Consider the following 19,121-nt stretch of genomic DNA (forward strand, 5'->3'; position numbering starts at 1 on the left):
TGCGACACCTTTGTATGACGTCGACATCATGTGATACTCTTAAAACTGTTTGATTGAGGTGAGTGCAGTTCTGGATTGAATCAACTGTCGCATTAGCTGATTCTCTTATCACAATGCTCGAACCCTTGGAAACATCTTATGAAAGCCTGTTGGCGAGCAATGAGTTTTCTACGAATGTGCAAATTAAACTTCGCTAGTTAAGTAGTTGCAAATTTGTTAACCGAACTTTGCCATCGGGCATGAGTATCAAAGATGCTATATGAATTACTTCTAGCAGTGCAACTCTTTTTCTACCCACACAACTGTAGGCAATCTTGAAATACAGGATAGTAGGAATAGTTTCCAGAGGTCTGCATACATACATCTTCTATGCTGGTATTTCTGGAATTATTAAAAATGTGTAAATGTATTTTACCGTGGTCAAGTTATCAAATTATCAAGTTGAATTGGGTGCTAAAGTAAAACCTGACAACTTGTACCACCCAGAGGATTTGCTCCCAAATTGGGCACTACGTGGATCAATATTTTCAATACAATGTTTATGCAAATGAAAAATTTGGACAAGACCAAATGTTAGACCTGTTTACTTAAGTTGGTGGCCCTATTGTGATCAGATTTGGCCATGGGAAGCCGAGGGAGGTCTAAGGATTAAAATAATTCAAGAGAAGATGCAGCGTAACAACATAATATGGTATGATTATATAAATTAATGCATGGAGCACACTAAAGTCAATGCCACCCCTTGGGGCATGAGACCTCTTGCTGTTAATACAATTCTCCTTGAGCACTCCAAGACTCAACTTCTGGATAAATACCATCAGGCAGATTTCATCTATATAGGCCAAGTTTGGGCAAAGGATTTTGTTCTTTGCTTGTTGCTTTCAAGATTGGATAGTTTAGCACAAGAGTTCTCTGCTGAAAACTATTGTTTTCAAAAGTTATCACATTTCATGCTAAAAATTCTAGACTTAAGATGTCAATGCAACCATGTCTGTGCTTTGAAGTGGTTAGATATTCAAGACTACAAAAGTTAAAAAGTTTGTTTGTACAAATAAAATAAATTAAGCAAATTGTAAAGTTATTAAATTATTTATTTATTGTTAAAATGATTTACAATATTGCAAAGTAATTCTTGTCTATATATTGGAGTATGTTTAAAATAATTCATAATATGCACATTTGTGTGTATCTCTTATATAAAAGAGCTCAAGGGGGACAAATATACAAGAGGAGATAGAATGGCTTTCTAATTTGTTGCATGTCTCATTGTTTTTTTTTATCAAAAGTAATCATCAAAAGTGAACCAAAATTGAGATTAATTGAGATATTAATTGTAACATTAATTGACATTAGGAGGATTGACTACAGAAGTGAAGGGCAACTGGAGCAAGATTGGGAGGACTATGGTGACAACATTGGTAGGATTGACAGCTGGAGTAATAACATTGTTTGGGAAGTAGATAGGCACTGGAACATGATGGATGTGCACAACAAGGTGTTGGAAGGATTTGTGGCAATCACAACATTGTGCACTATGGTATTTCTACAGGCAAGTATTATCTGTGGATTTGGATCTACATAGGTGTTGATCAGATTGAACAAGCTCAAATAAGAATCAAATGATATAAAATTGGCTGATGACTTAAAATCTAATAAGATGAATAGTAATTTTTTGTGTGTACTGAAAATCATTATATTGGTTTTTGCTAGGTGTGGCATTTTCATCTATAAGAGAAAGGTTGATATTTTGTTGATATTGACATTGATGCTAAGACTTAGTGAGTCATTTGTTCTGTCCTATTCCATACAAAGGTGTCATGATAGTATTTCTCTTCACATTTAGATTTCTCTTTAGTCCAAGAAAGTTTGAAGCTATACTAAATTACATCAGGTTTCCTACAGAATGCATAATTTTTTTAACATGCTCTGGGCATTAAACTTTATAGGTTCCATCTAGCATATTCTTATTATGTGCATTGATGAATCCGTGATCTAAGTTTGATCTATTTTGTTGAATTGTTAAATTAAGCAATATTTAAATGTAAACTTGTGAATATTAAAAATATCAACAAAATAAATATTGTAAATATTCTAAAGTGTTTTGTGAATAATTTATAATATTGATTATAAATCTTAAATGTCCTTCAATGTATTCATTAAATTAATATTAATTCTAATAAATTAAAAAAATAATTCCAATGATTAATTAAAAGAAATAATAATTATTTTAATTAAATAAATAATTATAAAATAGTATTAATATTAATTTAATAAATTATTTTATTTATTAGCTCATTAATTTTTTAAAATGATATTTATAATAAATAAAAAACAAGTAAATAATAAATAATAAGTAAATTATTTTAATTAATTATTGAAATTATCATATTAAAAATTATATAATTAATAATCAATCTTATGTTCAATGGAATAATTATAAATATTTTAATATTATTTATAAATACTTTTAATATATTATAAAGGAGAAATATTATAAATATTAGTATTTTTTTATTAATGGACTATGCAAACAAAGCTGATTATCTTTGGCTGTAGAATTATTTAATATTTAATTAAGATAGGCAAGCTAGAATAGATTATTATTGTTGTTGTTAAGGTTTTTAAGGAAAAAAACCAATTAATCACAATGAGATCTTTTAAGATTTTTGTTGCAAGTACATTTGGTTTCATTAATAATTTATTTTTTTATAGCTATTTACAAAGTTTTTATTTGTGAAAACTTACTTGATTGTATAGCACTCTATCTCTTATGTAAAATAGCTCAAGGGAGATAAACCAATAGGATAAATAAGAGGAGACAAAAATCATTTCTAAATGGATGCATATCTTATTATTTTCAACAAAAGTGAAAAAAAAATAAAACAATAATTCAACTTTTGATCAATCAAAGATCAAAATTTATATACTATTATTGCAGATTGCCAAGAGTAGTAATGTAAGATTAATAGGCATAGAGCTTGGAGCACCCAATCAAGGTGGTAAAAAGCAATGCTATCTTTTACAACTAATACATAAAATTATATTTTACATTTTAAAATATTTGATCTAATTTGTGATCAACAGCATGGAATATTTTATTTATATTTAAAATATATAAATGTAATGTATATATTTGATTTTTTTTATGACCAACAGTATGGATTTCTATCACCTGATAAAACCACATCCTAATCTTGTTAAAGCCATGCATCCTTGCCATTTCATAATTGATTTTATCCATCCTTGTCTTTATCTTCCATTTCTAGTCTCATATCCACATTCTCCTCCCTTGTTCCTTATCTCCTCCCTTTCCCTCCCTTATTTCCATTCTCAACCTAGGATGGGTCTTATTTTATAATCCTTCCATCAATACTTCAACAATGTAGATGTTGTTATCATAGTTTTGCTTGTGCTTTTGTATTTTGAATCATAAATTTACAAAAGGTGTACATGAATTCATGCAAAATTCTTATTAAGCAAAGTCTAGATCTAGCTTATTTTTTAAAATTATTTATCTTTGGGTATCAAATTAGCATAATGAGCAAGCTTCGACATGGAATGAAGGACGGTAATAGAGATTGGAGACAAAAAAATTAAGGGGGGACTGAGGATAGGAGACTGGAGATGGATAGAATCAATTATGAGATGGCAAGAAGGTTGTAGCTTTAAAAACATTGATATGTGACTTTATCAACTCCCTATATATATTATTAAATCATAAAGATTAATTATATAATTTTTATTATTTAAAATTTTATCAAAAATATATAATAACAAATATAAATTATAAATTAAACATCAAAATATTATACAAAGGTAATACTATTTTTATATTTTGATTTTTTTTACAAGTATATTTTAAAGCAATAATTATTATATATTTTTAAAAATATATAATATTATGATTACTAATACTTAAATTTTATATATATTTAAATAATATATGTAATTCTTTTAATGTATAAATAATATTTCATATAAAATAAATATATTTAAAACTTTATAAGGCATATATATATATATATATATATATATATATATATATATATATCATATTAAAGTGGTTTTTTAATCTTTCATTATATAATATATTATTTATTTATTTATTTTACTTACATATTATTATATTTATCAACTTCTTAAAAAATAAAGAATAATTTCTTTAGAGATAGATATTAGATTTTGTGTAAAATAATTTTTTTAATAATTCAAATTAATATAATAACATAATTAAATTTAAAATATTAATTATTGTGTATTTTTTTAATTTTATATAATAAATATTATATAAGTAAAAATATTAAAAAATAATTATTTTTTATTTAATATCATTTTTATATTTTTGTAACAATATAATTAATTATTTTAGAGTATTGATATAATAAAAAATTAAATTAAATTCACTCTCTTAACTTTGTCTTTTTTATATAATTTGAAAGTTTGTGGGTGGCATATAATATTATATTTAATTGAAATGCATATTTTTGAAATAATGTTGGAAATAGGCAAGTAATTTGCAGCTTTTAAATTGGTTGCAAACATCCTCAATGGAAAAAATGGCTAAAAGGAACCAACCTAGATGTTTTGATAGCTAATATTGCAATCTTTACATACTTAGTTATACAGTGTAAATTAATCTTCAATAATATATGCCATCAAGCTTATAAGTCAAAATATCTAAAGTTACAAATTTTTCGCACTTAGAGTTGTTAAAAAATAAAAAATAAAAATATATTAATCTACAAATGATCAATTATAGCTTTTATCTAAATAATCTCTACAATCCTTTCTTATTTTAAAAGATGCCATTCATTTTTTTTGCAATGAATTTTATATTATATTGTATGCAAATCTTTTTAAATGTTGATAAAATTTCAATTTCTAACTATTTCAATGTTTATGATTTTTTTTATTAGAAACAAATTCAACAATATATAATTTAAAATCTAGTACTTCCATTATTAAATAATTGTATTATTATTTAGACTTAGTTATTTATAAAAATAGAAAATATAAAGCAATAACACAATTTCAAAATAATTTATTATAATTTCAAAATAATAATTGGCATCAAAAAGCATTTATAGCTTCATTACATATTAAGATACTCTTTTGGAATATTGAATTATATCATATAAGCTTGCAATCTAAGCAAAGCAAAAAAGAAATCTTTTAAATGTCATATATACCACCTTCAAAAAAACCATTGATAAGTTTTATAATGAAATACTTATAAAATATTAATAATAATTTTTATTAAGATAAGATATAGAAATTTTTAAAAGCCCAAAAATTTTACTTATATTATTAAGTTTGAATGGAGTATTCTTCTACTTCCAATCTGTTTGACAATAATTAAATATATGTTATTTTTTTGAGGTGGAAATTTCTTGAACTGATGAGGCATAAAATCAACAGAGGTTTCCAAGATACATATGAGTATAAAAACTTGAATAGTATATTCACAAGACATTAATAGATTGAATTTTTATGATGATTATTATTCAAGCTAAAGACAACATAATGTGTTGACTATAAAAAAAAAATGATTTATAAAACATCCAAGCATGTACACAAATATTATTATTTATAAAGTGATAATCTTATAACCCAATGAGCTACAATTGTTTTATCAATAGGCACCTTACCTCAAGTATTTATTTTATCTTGTGCTTTAATAAGTTTTAGATTTAATTATTAAAAATTAAAATTAGAATTATGAAAAAATAATTTTAGAAAAATGCATGAGCAGCACATTGATAGATACCAATCCACTAATTAATCAAGGAAGAAGAAGAATAGAATAATTTTAAAAATATATATATACTAGAAAATACTAGAACAATTGATTAACTTTGTATGTCCACAATGGTGTTGCAAGATGTGTATTGTCCACTTTATATTCGTGATTCTTGATTGTATATCAAAATTGCATGGCTTTCCAAGTAAATTTGAGCTAATTGTAGGAATCAGACATTATAAACATAGTGTGTAAAATATATAGACAGTTTGAAAATCTTCGCTTGCCATAAGAAATTTTGATATTTGAACAACTTTGTCACCCACTATTTTGTCATCACAAAAGGCATCATCACTCCCGACAAAGATTGAAAATTTTGTTAGCAGCTGGTGGGCTCAAGCCATTACAGCATGATGCTGTAGAATCAACATTGTAGTGGTATGATAGATCACATGTCAGTGGCATGACTAGTCAATGATAAAGGAACTAACGTTTTGGGCATGAGAAAATTACAAAAGACATGCATAAAATTTAGTATTTTTATTCAGGTTCACAAGAAGGAAGGAAAATGAAGGATATTGAATGACAAGGATTGCGCCTGAATATATTATTCGCTTACGATCACATTTCATAAATTGGTAATGTATAAGATTGGTTTTTGTATAATTATACTTGCATGCTGAAAACTGCATCAAACTGGAATTAAGGTCTACCCTTCCTGCAGCCAATGTACTCTAAATCCCGTACTCAAGCAACAAATTCTACCGACATGAGAATTCCCTGTCGGCAAGAACCTATTTGGTACGAGAACTGAAAGCAGGAGGACGCACAAGTTAACGGAAAAAACTCGTTCAAATTAACGAATCAACAGGAGATCCCATCTACTCTGTGATGTAAATCCCTCACTCCATTACACCTGCATATCAAAAACTTGAGATTGCCAGTCTGCCATTCCAAGTCAACAATATGAAACAACCATTGATAATTGAAAATAACCGCACGCATGAAGGACAGTACACCAGAAAGAAAACGCATCAAGTCCTTTCAAACTCAAACTGATGACCAACTGAAATATGAGTACATCACCCACTGCAGCCATTCAGTCATGAAATTTGATCGATGGACATTAGAATCAGTTTACCATATATACAAAATGTATCACAGCCTAAAATGTATAAGCTATAGAAACAAATAATACATTACAATGGTTGGCTTTCATACATCAATTTGACTACTTTGTATCTTCTCAGCAACCATGCACCTCCCACAAGCATAACCAAGCATGCAGAAAGGGTCATAAACCCAGGATGCTCGTAAGCAGCCTTATTGCTCCTTCCGTTCGGTGTCACCTTTCTGCACCTTCACATAAGGTACAACTCCCAACAAGTAATCTATCCTTGGATTCCAGTTCAGCTGCTGTGCTCGGCAATACTGCAGGAATGTGTTGCCAAAATATGAGTTGAAACCCTCAAGAATATGCCACAAAGCATGCCCTTGGGGATTCACCTTTAACTTGCATATCCAGCTGCACAAGTGCCGATCCGCCAGCCAACAAATTGCACCAAGTGCGAGACAGAGAACATAAAGATGAGCTAATTTTCTCGCCAGCGGATCTTTCGTGTACATATAATACTTGTACATCCTTGGAAGACAGAGCAACGCCAGGAAAACATAATGTATTTGGAACCCTGCAACAAATCTAAACTGCGAGTGCAGAATGGCAAAGATAGTTCCGTACAGGAACAGGACAGTGGGCATTGTACTGCGATAATGCCAATCGGGAGAGTAAAGTACATAGATGTAAAGAAGCATTGCCCATACCATAGGCGTCTCATCGCTTTGCTGTTGACTGCTCGTTAAAAGTTGGTCACATGCACAGCCAAATGACAAGTGTGTAAGAATCTCATAGAACTTCCAAATACAATATGTAACTTGCTGCATGATCAATACCTAGGCCAATCAATGGAAGTGAGTTCGTGCGGAAGGAAAACCACATTAATTCACTTATTTAACAAGCGATAACTAGAGATTCAAAGATGTGGTGAATAGTTTGGCTAAGGAAATCTCACAAGGTATTTTAACGTTAAACCTTACATGAAGGACTCAGTCGGTTCGGCAAAACAAATTAAAATGTAAAAAAGGAATTTTACTGAATGATTCCAGTTCTCTCTAAAGAAATCCCCAAATAGGAAAAGATAAGAGAGCTTACGCATATTTAAGGGTGGCATGGAAGAGAATACTACCGATGCCCAACGCGATTGTTGATAAGTGAAGAACACTGAACCGCCTCTCAAATTTTTGACTGATGGAATAATAGACACCTAAGAATGCAAGAATGATACCCGGGATATTAGATATGGTATTGTAGAACTCAGCCACTAGTGACGTGACCTGATAGTTCATTTCACACCATTCCGTGCTTGCAGTAATGGGACCCCAGAACCCTTGAGTCACAGAGGGGGTAAAAACCTCCCCAGCCATGGAAGCAAGAGAGAGCCCAGAAGTCGAATTGCCTCTCTCCCCCTCTGACTCTTAGCTTGAACTCTTGCGGACGCTCTTCTCCATTTTGGGTACAGGTTCAACTGAATCTGTTAACTCGAGATTGACCTGGATACAGAAGATATTCAGAATGACAACTGTTCAACATGAAAGAAACCGAATCTTGAACATGTAATCTACCTAATGAAATTGTAAAAAGCGTGTGGGCACAAATTAACAAAACGCACTACAAAATCTATCACCATTCAATACACACTCAACTAGAGTTCTAAACTTCAAGGAAATATTCCAGTGAGAAAGAGGCACCTAAAAAGACAAACGAGGCAATCAATACGTAGGGCAGATAGGATTTCCGAACCTGCTAGAGAATCACATATCAGAAGCTGTCACTCACACAAGTTTTTCGCCGAGACTCTCTGGCCATCAAAGGCTCTACCCAGTGCAAGCTAACAGTGCTGAATTGTACCTGAAACCACGAAATGAAAGAATGAAAAACTGGGTAAATTGAATGACAAGTTTAGTGTCACACTTCGTAAAAGCTATGGCATTAAATCCACGGTAACCGAAGGTTTTGGGATCAATCCAAAAGCTCTAGAAATCCTTCGTCCCAGTATCCAACACGTCAACAAATTTTGAACTGCTTGAGCAGCTTAAGGCAAAGTGACTGAAATTCGACTGATGTCTTGTCCTAGAGAAGTCATAATACTCGAGAGTGAACCAAAAATTCATTCAAGAATTCCACGAATATGGCCTACTCTCTCAACCAAGCGCACTGTTAGTGTAGAGGAAATCAACAAGAAAGGAGACCTCAAATTGGTGATCTCTACCCTGAGCATCTGCATTCCCAGTTAAAAAATGGGAACCAATAGAAAATCTTTCAGATCGAGTCGCACGCGAACACAAAAAGACGGCAAAAAAGCCAAGGAATCTGGGGACTGAAGACTTTGTCCAGCTTACACACACGATGAAGACCGACAATAAAGTCCTCGCAGCAGTTCAAACACAGCCTGCAAGGAGGGACACAATACACCCCATGCACTCAGATCCCTTACACAAAACCGAACATCACACATAGATGGACCTCACCCGACTATTTCAACCTTTTTGCATTAATTTAGCCCAATCTACTAAAAAAAACGCCATCAACCCTACAGCATCTCAGGAAACCCCCGCACCGCGACATAAAAAGAGCCGGAAACTTCGTTAAGAAAACACGAACGCTGTTCATCTCAACTATCCGTTTCTCTTGTCACCCTTTCCATTCAAACACCAAAATCCCACCGACATAACTTTCCTAAGATCTGCTACCGAAATTTTAATTACCCACAAAAGAGTTAAAATTTCAAAGGAGGAGAAAGAAGAAGATCGGGACTACTATCACGTACTCAGTTCACAAGAGTACTGAGTTAAAATCGACTCCCCTCGCACGCAACACTGATTAGCTGAGCAAGAGTAGGAAACCCTAACACATCGAGAGAAAGAGTGAGGGAAAGAGAAAGAGAAAACACCCGCAACCCTCACAGCAGCATACTCTCTCATTCATTCATTCATTCATTCAACACGAGAGTGTCTCGAAATCGCACTCACTCACTCTTTTACTAGCACACTCGCACTCTCTCCCTACTCACTCACTCACACACATGCAGAGAGCGACATCACAATTAGGACAACTCTCCCAGAAGAAGAAAGAAATAAGATTCCCCCTCCCCCCTGTGAAGTAGCGGCGGCGGTGAACGTGGTGAAGCCAAGTGCTCCCCCCATCACGAGAATTAAGATTCAGGGAACCAGGAAGGAAAAAGAAAAAGAGAAAAGGAAAGGGAAGGGAAAGAGATGGGAAAGATTCCTGGAGCATTCTCGGGTTGAAGCATTGCGTGATACTTTCTGTTGAGAATGTTTAGAAAGACACAAGAGTAATAGTAAGTCATACACAAACACAAGAGTAGTAGTAAGTCATACACACAAGAGGGTTTCTAAGGAGAGAGAGCTTCACACCCAAAAAAAATCTATGAATCTAGTTGTGTCTCATATACAAGAAAAGAAAAGAGGAGAGGATAAACAGTACTTCTCCACTAGTCTCTAAATATTGTAGCTATGGTAATTATTGTAGTCTACAGTAAATATTATGGAGAGCGCCGTCTACATTTAATGATCTCAACACTCCTCTTCGCTCATCATAATATTTACATAATATAAATTTTGTATAGAATTATGATCTATACTTTTCTGTGATTTTGCAAGATCAACAATTGTTGCCTCATTAAAACCTTATCTAGGAAAACCTTATTTTATTTAAGGACAAAACCATAGATGAAGGAAAACAAGTACATCATTTTTTTTAATTATTTAAGGAGCTCATTAACTTTCTTATTCAAGAAAATCAAGTCACAGCATACCAATGTCATAAGTAAGTCGACGATGGTTGCTTAACGGGAGAGCTTTGGTGAAGAGATCAACAAGGTTATTTGTAGATTCAATTTTCTTAATTATAGGTGTTTGATCAGTAATCAAGTCATGAATATAACTAAAATACTTTGGATCAATATGCTTTGTCCTGTCGCCTTTAATGAAACCAACTTGCATCTGTGTAATACAAGCAATATTATTTTCATGCAAGATTGTTGGAGAATCATCATATGAAAATCTACAAGTTGTTTGAATGAATTTATCAATTGATCGCAACCAAATACATTTTCGAGATGCTTCATGTAAGGCAATAATTTCTGCATGGTTGGATGAAGTTACAGTTATTGTTTGTTTCACTCATTTCCATGATATTGTAGCTCCATGTCTTAAAAATACATATCTTGTTTGAGATTTAGCTGTTGCAATATCAGATTTATATCCTGCATCACAATATCCAACCAATTTTGGATCTGTGGATTTTATGTAGTATAATCCCAAGTCTTCAGTACCTTTTAAATAACGTAATAAATGTTTGATCCTATTCCAATGTCGTAGTGTTGGACGTGCATTATGTCTTGCAAGAACACTAACTCCAAATGCAATATCTGGTCTTGTAGATGTAGCTAAATACAAAAGTATTCCAATCGCTATGAGGTATGGATATTAGTCTCCCGATATTTCCTCCTCCTCGTATGGACGGTATGGATCATGACCATCATGGCCACGTCCAACCATTGGTGTGGACAATGGATAAGCATCAATCATATTAAATCTTCACAAGATTCGTCTAATATACGTTAGTTGGTAGAAAAAAATGCTATCATCTGTTAGATGCATAATCTGAAGACCAATGCAGAAAGTTGTTTTTCCTAGCATTTTCATCTCAAATTCACATATAAGTAGGTTTGTAGTTGTAACACATGCAGATGTAGTGCCTACTAGGTTAAGATCATCAATATATACAATGATGATCACAAAACCAGTTTTATCTCGTTTGATAAACAAAAAAGGAATTACTCAATCACTTATAAAATTATTTGTAATTAAATAATCTCGAAGACATTGATACCACATTTTTTTGGATTGTTTTAAACCATATAAGGCCTTATATAATTTAATACCACGATATTTTCCTGGAGCGGGTTGATTTGGAGTTCCTCTTTTTAAGTCAGGTGGAACTTTCATATAAATATTTGCATCAAGAGAAGCCTATAGATATGCAGTTATTGCATCCATCAAATGCATCTCAAGGGTGGCATGAATTGTTATTCCAATAATATATCGAAATGTAATTGAATCCATGACTGGAGAATATATGGATTCATAATCAATACCAAATTATTGAGTAAATCCTTGAGCAACAAGACAAGCTTTATAGTGGGTTATTTGGCCTTGAACATCTCGCTTGCATATTAATACCATTTTATATTCCACAAGGCAAGATGTAAGAGTGTCTACAATTGGACCAAAGACTTTCCTCTTATGCAAAGAGGCATACTCCTCCTCAATAGCAGTTTTTCATTTTGACCAATCTGAGCAACGCATTGCCTCTTCGATGGTTTGAGGTTCAAAATCGTCTTCCTCACAAGAAAGGACTTCTATAATCATATATGAAAATGATTCATCTACCGTAATAGATGGTGTGTCCCAAATATCATTTGTAGTACAATACAGAATAGATAATTCTTTACTCAACTTATTCTTATTCCTTCCAATTCCAAGATTGTTTTTCACAGGAATTGAAGGTACATTATGCATGGATATATCATCATGAATTGGTAGTCTTGTAAGATGAGTGGCAATTTCTTGAAAAATAATACTAGGATTAATTAATTTTATAGCTTTCTTCTTATGTGGTTGCTTATCTGATCCATGAGTTCTTTTAGTTGTTATTGTTATAACTTGAGTTATTGTAGTCAATGGCACAATCTAAGCAGGTGCATTCTGAGCCTCATTAATAAGAACTCTTGTAATTCTAGGTGCATCATTGAAGCCATCAGGTATTTCATCCACGATCCGTTTTAATTGTAAAATCTTAGCAACTTCAGTTTCTACCAAAGATGTTTTAGGATCGGGATTCATTGTAAACATTTTTGGTACTTCAAATATGAGTACTTTATTTCTTTATTGATTGGATACTCTTCCTTGAAGAGATGGGAATATAGTTTCTTCAAAACGATAATTTTGCAAACGTGTACATAATAATGTGCCAGTTGATAGATCAATAATATGAATAATGCTTGGTGAATCAAAATCAACATATATGCCTTCTTGTTGATGAGCTCCAATGGTACGCCATTCAGGTTCTAGTACTGGAATCCAAGCACGGCAACCAAATACTCGTAAGTGAGATACATTTGGAATACGACCCAAAATGAGCTCATGTGGTGAAACAATTTCAAGAGAAGAAGGGTGGAGGCATATTAATGCTGCAACATGTAAAACTACATGACCCGACATAGATGCAGGTAGATTTGCGTGAAGGAGGAGTGGCCGGGTAATAAGTTGTATACACTTTATAAATGACTTTGCAAGTCCATTTTGAACATGTTCATATAGAACACAATATATCAACTCGATTCCTGTTGTAGTACAATAGTCTTCAAAAGACTTTGATGCAAATTCTTTTGCATTATCCATACGTAATATTTTTATAGGATAATCAGGAAAATGTGCCCAAAAGTGAATAAGTATAGATATAAGATTGGCAAACACCATGTTTCGAGTTGATAATAATGAAACATGTGATTGTTTATGTGATGCATCAATAAGGACCAAAAAATAACGAAATGGTCCTAATATTCGATTAATAGGACCACAAATATCACCATGCAATCTTTCAAGAATTGGTGGTAATTCTTGTAGAAGTTTCCAAATTGAAGGTCGAGAAATCATTTTACCTTGCACACATGTATGATATAATTCCATAGAGTCTACATCTGCAGGCTTTAAATTGTGCCCAGTTATATATGGAATGATCTTTCTAAATAATGTGGATCCTAGATGTCCCAATCGTCCATGCTAAAGAGAAACACGACTCTCTAAGATAGATGATAGAAAATTAAATATAATGGGAGGTCGAATCATAATTCGGTATAAACCATTTTCTATAACAAAAGCTTTTTCAATAACTTTATGGTTCTTTGCAAGAATCAAAACCTCTTTTCTATTTAAAGTAGCGGTCGAGAGATGATAACCGTTAATACGCACATCTCGATAGCTGATTAGACTTTGAGGAGCTGAGGGTGCAAACATTGCATGTTTACATTTTATGATGAAACCTGCAGGTAATTTTACCATTGCCGTGCCCTCTTGGAAACAAAACGCATTTGCTTCAACCATGGTCATCATATTTTTAGTTTGCCACGTTGAAGATTTTTCAATAAAAAATTGTCTATCTCGCAAGATAGTATGTATTGTTGCATAATCAATGAGTGCATCATTTGATTCATCATCAGAGGTTCTATCATTCATATAAGCCTCTAAGTTATCAACACCAATTGAATCTATGGAGGCATCCATGGTATGAACTTCACGAGCCTCATCTCGCAATTTCTTATTTTCTTGGAACATTTTAATAAAATATTCTGAAGTATGGCACGCATGTGCTAAATGTTCAATCATTCCACACTTATGACAAGAATGCATCTCTGATTTTTTTTTTCTACTATAATTAATAGTAGAATGTTTATTCTTTCTATATGGGTAGAATTGGTCTTGACTATGACTACCCTGATACTTATGAGCACGTTTCTCATGTTTATATAATTTCTTCTTAGACTTTAAAATATTAAGTGCATGAGATTCTAGAATTGTAGTTCCAATAGCACGAGCTTCTGCATTGCACAAGAGTAGCTCATTTTGCTTCTTTGCAAGAAGTAGATAGGACATAAAAACAGAATGACTCTGAAATTTCATGTTCCCATATTGTTGTGCAAGCACAGCAGATATAGGAGGAAATGTAGAGAGAGTTTTTCAAACATTTCTTCTTTAGAAATGCTTTATCCACATAATCGTAATTGTGAGACAATACTATAGATTTCACTATTGAAAGCATTTAAATTTGGAAAATTCAAGACACGTAAATGTGTCCAATTATGATGTGCACATGGAAGAAAAATGGTCTTTTGATGATCAAACGTAGATTTAAGATTCTTCCAAAGTTCTCCAAGATCTTCTATTTTCAAATATTGATGTTGTAATGCAAGTACAAGATGACGACGAAGGAGAAGAAGTGCTTTCCAACGAATAGCTCGAGGTATAGAAATACTTATTGTAGGAGATTCTTCAAATATAATGGCATCTGAAAGTTGTTCTGCTAATAAATTTGTTTTTTGCCATTTTTTTCCATAATAGATAATTATTTCCATCCACAGTCAATGGTGGAAATAAAAGAGCTTGAAAATGTTGGGATGCACTAGTAATAGTTGAAACCTTAGTAGAAGTAGTTGAAGATGTTGAAGCACTCATTATAAATAAATCTATAAAGAAAATACAAGATCAAGTAGAAAAGTTGAGTAAAACATACCTTAAAATATATATATATATATATATATATATATATATATATGTTTTAAAGAGATTGTAGATTAAGGCAGCAGAACAACAATAAGATGGCGCAACAAGGAGCAGTAGGGTGGCGGGTGGCAGCGGCGGACAGCAACGGCGGGCGGCGGTGGTCAACGGCGATAGGGTGGCAACAGCGGCAGTGACGGGTTTGGTGGCAGCTCGACGGCTGTTCAGCGGCAGCAGGGAGCAAGGGTGGGGCGTAGCAGGGAGCAAGTTGGGGTGGAATTGGACTGGATCAAGTATTCTAAGCAAGTAGGGCAGAGAGTGGAACAAGTGCTCTAAGCAAGCTAATGTGTAAGGGGCCAGTAAGAAGAACAAGATTATAAGGCAGACACTGAGCAAGGGTAGCAACAGGTTTGAAGAGTCAAACACTAGAGCAAAAAATTGTGATAGTGTGTAGAAGAGAGTCATGCTGATAACGTGTTGAAAATGTTTAGAAAGACATAAGAGTAATAATAAGTCATACACACACACAAGATTAGTAGTAAATCATACACACAAGAGGGTTTCTAAAGAGAGAGAGCTTCACATCCAAAAAAAAATCTATTGATCTAGTTGTGTCTCGTATACAAGAAAAGAAAAGAGGAGAAGATAAACAGTACTTCTCCACTAGACTCTAAATACTATAGCTATGGTAATTACTATAGTCTACAATAAATATTATGGAGAGGGTCGACTACATTTAACGATCTCAACACTTTCTAAATAGAAATTGACATACGTGTTCCTTTATACTTTACCTTTATCTTTAAATTTCTATTTCTCTCCTCTTATGAGGGTTATTGAAATAGAATAACATAAAACATGGAGAAACATGCAATAATAATTATTTAATGATATGGAGAATAAAATATAACTATAATTTTTAAAGTTTACTTTATAAAAAAAATCATAATCTATAACTTTGACACAACATCACATGCCAAGATTTAAATGCATACTCCAGCATGTGTTAAACTCAACGAATTGCTCCAAAATTTAAATTTGAAAAAAAATTATATATATACGAAGAGGGAATCAAATTCCACGACGCTCAGTCAACAACCATATTGCCACGAAATAGATGGATCGATAGATGGATGAAAACTATCCACGTAGAATCTTCAAAAGATTCTCGGTCTCTAGGTTCGAGTGCACCCACCCATCCACCCAGTTTTGGGAACTCTAAGTGGGAACACTGGGAACAGGGGGTTATAAGTTCTCCTTCGGATCCTTTGGATGGAACGATCCTTCTGAGTTTTTTATGTTATTTTTTATAAACTATTTACTTATTAATTTATTATTATTATTATTTTCCTTCGTCTGTCTGCCTGTGTGTTTTGTGTATGGGACAATTCCCCAACAATCCCCCACGTCTTACTCTCAAGAGGAGGGAGCTATTTTGTTTGCACTGCCCTCGCTACCACTATTTTTGACAACTTGACAAATTATTTTTTTACAGAGATTTGTCTTATTTTGTTACAAATTTTTGTTATTTTTTCAGACAAGTTGTTTTCTTAGAACATGAAGATTCATAGTTTGTTGTTTCTACTTGATTTAAAGGAGAAAAAAAAACAAAGAAAAGTATTGGGTCGGGGCAAGGAAGAGTAGAATGCTTTTTATTGCTCTGTATGTAAAGACTTAGAATCCGTGGATAAATATAAATATAAAAATATATGTATATATATATGTATATTGTTTTCTTTAATAATTTAATTTAAAGGAAGTTACTTGTTTAGAAAAGTACAAGGCTTTCTGTACTTTCCTAAACAAGTACTAAATGCTTTCCTTACTCAGATACACAAAACTTTTAGTGCATGTTATACATGTCATTTAAGATTCAAACACCAGTTTTAATGAATTATATACCCTGTATAATTACTAGGGTTTCTTTTTCTTCTTAAAACATTGTTGTTGTTATTATATTTCTAACAAGTTTCTATTTTTTTGGATAGGGTCTAGAACATATAATTATTTCATCTTGCATAAATTACATACCAAAAGTCTATTAATTAAATATATTCAAATAATAGTTTTGGCATAGTTTTATTGCAACAACTTATTCAGTTTTCTTAGAGCCTTAAAAATCTTTTATGCGCTTCAATATGTATATTTTTATACTTTTAATGTACATCAAATTGTATGCATGTTAAAAATTGTAGTTGATAGATTTATCATTAACTATTCTTTGCCCATACTAATGATTTATCTCTAATAAGTTGGCACATCACAAATGTGCATCATTTTTATGCGACAATTGGTATATACTGATTTTTATAAACTACAAACTTTGTAACTTTAAAATATTGAATATTATCTTTTAAAGTCATAAAATACATAAAAAGAATGAATTTTATTATAACAAAGAAACCAAGATTTTTAAAAAAATGGGCATGCACTAATTTTACTTGAAAATTAAACAACACTTTGCTTAATTTTTTGTACACATTTTATGTAAAATTATATAATATGTTATAGAAATAAATAATTCACTGAAACATTAAAAATATGGGAAATAGTTTTAAATGACATCAACATATGTAAAAAAGAAAGATGAATATATCTGATCATTTTTTTATTGTAAAACTGAACACATTCTGTACCAAACGATTTCAGAGTCTTTTCTTATACCTAATAAATTTATGTACATAATTTTTTTCTTTTCTTTTCTTGAAATGCAAGTATATTTTAATGAAAAAAAAATCAAATATATGTATAAGAAATTAATATAAATAAATCTTTTTTGATGATAGATTTTACATTTTAACTAGCTCAAAAATTACTCATTGTTTATATACATATATACATATATATATATATATATATACATACACAAGAGTTTTTTAAACCACACCCCACATTACCATCTCATGATCAATTCCGTCCATCCCCATATTTGTTTTTTGTTCCATGTCCCCCGTCCCTTGTTTCCAACTCCTAAACCTCATTCCCTATTTTCATCTCTCGTTCACTATCCCCTAAAATTAATCATCACATAGATTAGGGGGTGTGGCTATGACAACTCCCTACATTTATACATGTGAGTGTGTATGTATATTTGATATTTTAATAAATTCAATAAAAAAAAATTAAGTGATTAAAAATGTGTAAGTAATTAAATACAGATTTAAATATGATAAATTTTAATAGTTCTATAAAGTTGAAATATTAATGATTAGATATAATTTAATTATTTTATTGATTTTTTTAGTGGAGGATTTTTGTTAGATAATCTTTTTAGGAAGTTTTCTTATTAAAAAATCAGTCATATAACAATAGTACAAATAAATTATATCTATAAATATATAATCATTTAAGTATTTTTTTGTTCACAATAATTAATATAAAAAAACTAACTATAACTTGAATTTAGATATCTAGTATTGTTTGTTGTTTTGATAATTAAAAACATATAAAAATTAATATTTTTTCTTTGCAACCAATGATATAATTTAGTGTAGAAATAGCTATATATATAAATATAATATTTAAATATTTAATATAATAAAATTTTATTATATATTTATAAATAATACAATTACAATATACAATTTATATATATCTATATATCTCTATATATATACAATTATACAACAATTTTGAAAGAGTTTACATTTTTTATTTTATTTGTTTTTATTTTTTGTCAATTTAAAGATACCAACCGTCTTCATGAAACACAAAGTAAAATAGTTGATTTTTGTATATTAATCATACAAGGAACAAGTAATGATAACTGGACATTTCTGAGAGGATTTGGCTAATTTTTTTATGTATCATCATATCATCATTATCTTGTATAAAAAAATATAAAAAATAAAAAATAAAAAATAATCATACACTTGGTTTCAAGTTATTTTTTAAAAATTTTAATTTTTTTTATGAAATATGGTAAAAAATAATATGATAAGAATGTTTAACAAAAGATACAAAA

At 31.3% G+C, this 19,121-nt stretch overlaps 1 protein-coding gene and 1 long non-coding RNA gene across 6 annotated transcripts; one reads left to right on the plus strand and one right to left on the minus strand.

Moving 5' to 3' along the window:
- The first annotated feature begins 1 nt into the window (after position 1).
- Positions 2-2,266, plus strand: LOC149988029 (uncharacterized). The gene is made up of 4 exons (XR_016505791.1): positions 2-58; positions 615-691; positions 1,354-1,549; positions 1,711-2,266. It is a non-coding gene; the product is annotated as an uncharacterized LOC149988029 (long non-coding RNA).
- A 4,576-nt stretch (positions 2,267-6,842) lies between these two features.
- Positions 6,843-9,890, minus strand: LOC112289762 (alkaline ceramidase). Of its 5 annotated transcripts, none has more exons than XM_024535301.3 (5): positions 9,625-9,890; positions 9,197-9,246; positions 8,598-8,705; positions 7,950-8,347; positions 6,843-7,589 (listed from the first exon to the last, which is right to left on the minus strand). In XM_024535301.3, the coding sequence occupies exons 4-5, from the start codon at positions 8,219-8,221 to the stop codon at positions 7,064-7,066; spliced, it is 798 nt and encodes a 265-aa protein (XP_024391069.1). In that variant the 5' UTR covers positions 8,222-8,347; positions 8,598-8,705; positions 9,197-9,246; positions 9,625-9,890; the 3' UTR covers positions 6,843-7,063. The 5 variants fall into 5 exon arrangements, with proteins under 5 accessions (XP_024391069.1, XP_024391070.1, XP_024391071.1 ...); XM_024535302.3 differs by having other exon boundaries at positions 9,067-9,246; XM_024535303.3 differs by lacking the exon at positions 9,197-9,246.
- Between the last annotated feature and the right edge of the window lie 9,231 nt (positions 9,891-19,121).

The sequence above is a fragment of the Physcomitrium patens genome, chromosome 12 (genome assembly GCF_059467195.1).
Source record: "Physcomitrium patens ecotype Gransden chromosome 12, ASM5946719v1, whole genome shotgun sequence".
NCBI classification, from domain to species: Eukaryota; Viridiplantae; Streptophyta; class Bryopsida; order Funariales; family Funariaceae; genus Physcomitrium; species Physcomitrium patens.

Coding starts and splice junctions, on each gene's coding strand:
- LOC112289762 (XM_024535303.3), bottom strand. CDS start 8,221: ATGGCTGGGGAGGTTTTTACCCCCTCTGTGACTCAAGGGTTCTGGGGT. Junction 7,590..7,949: donor CATGCCACCCTTAAATATGC/GTAAGCTCTCTT, acceptor TTTAACGAGCAG/TCAACAGCAAAGCGATGAGA.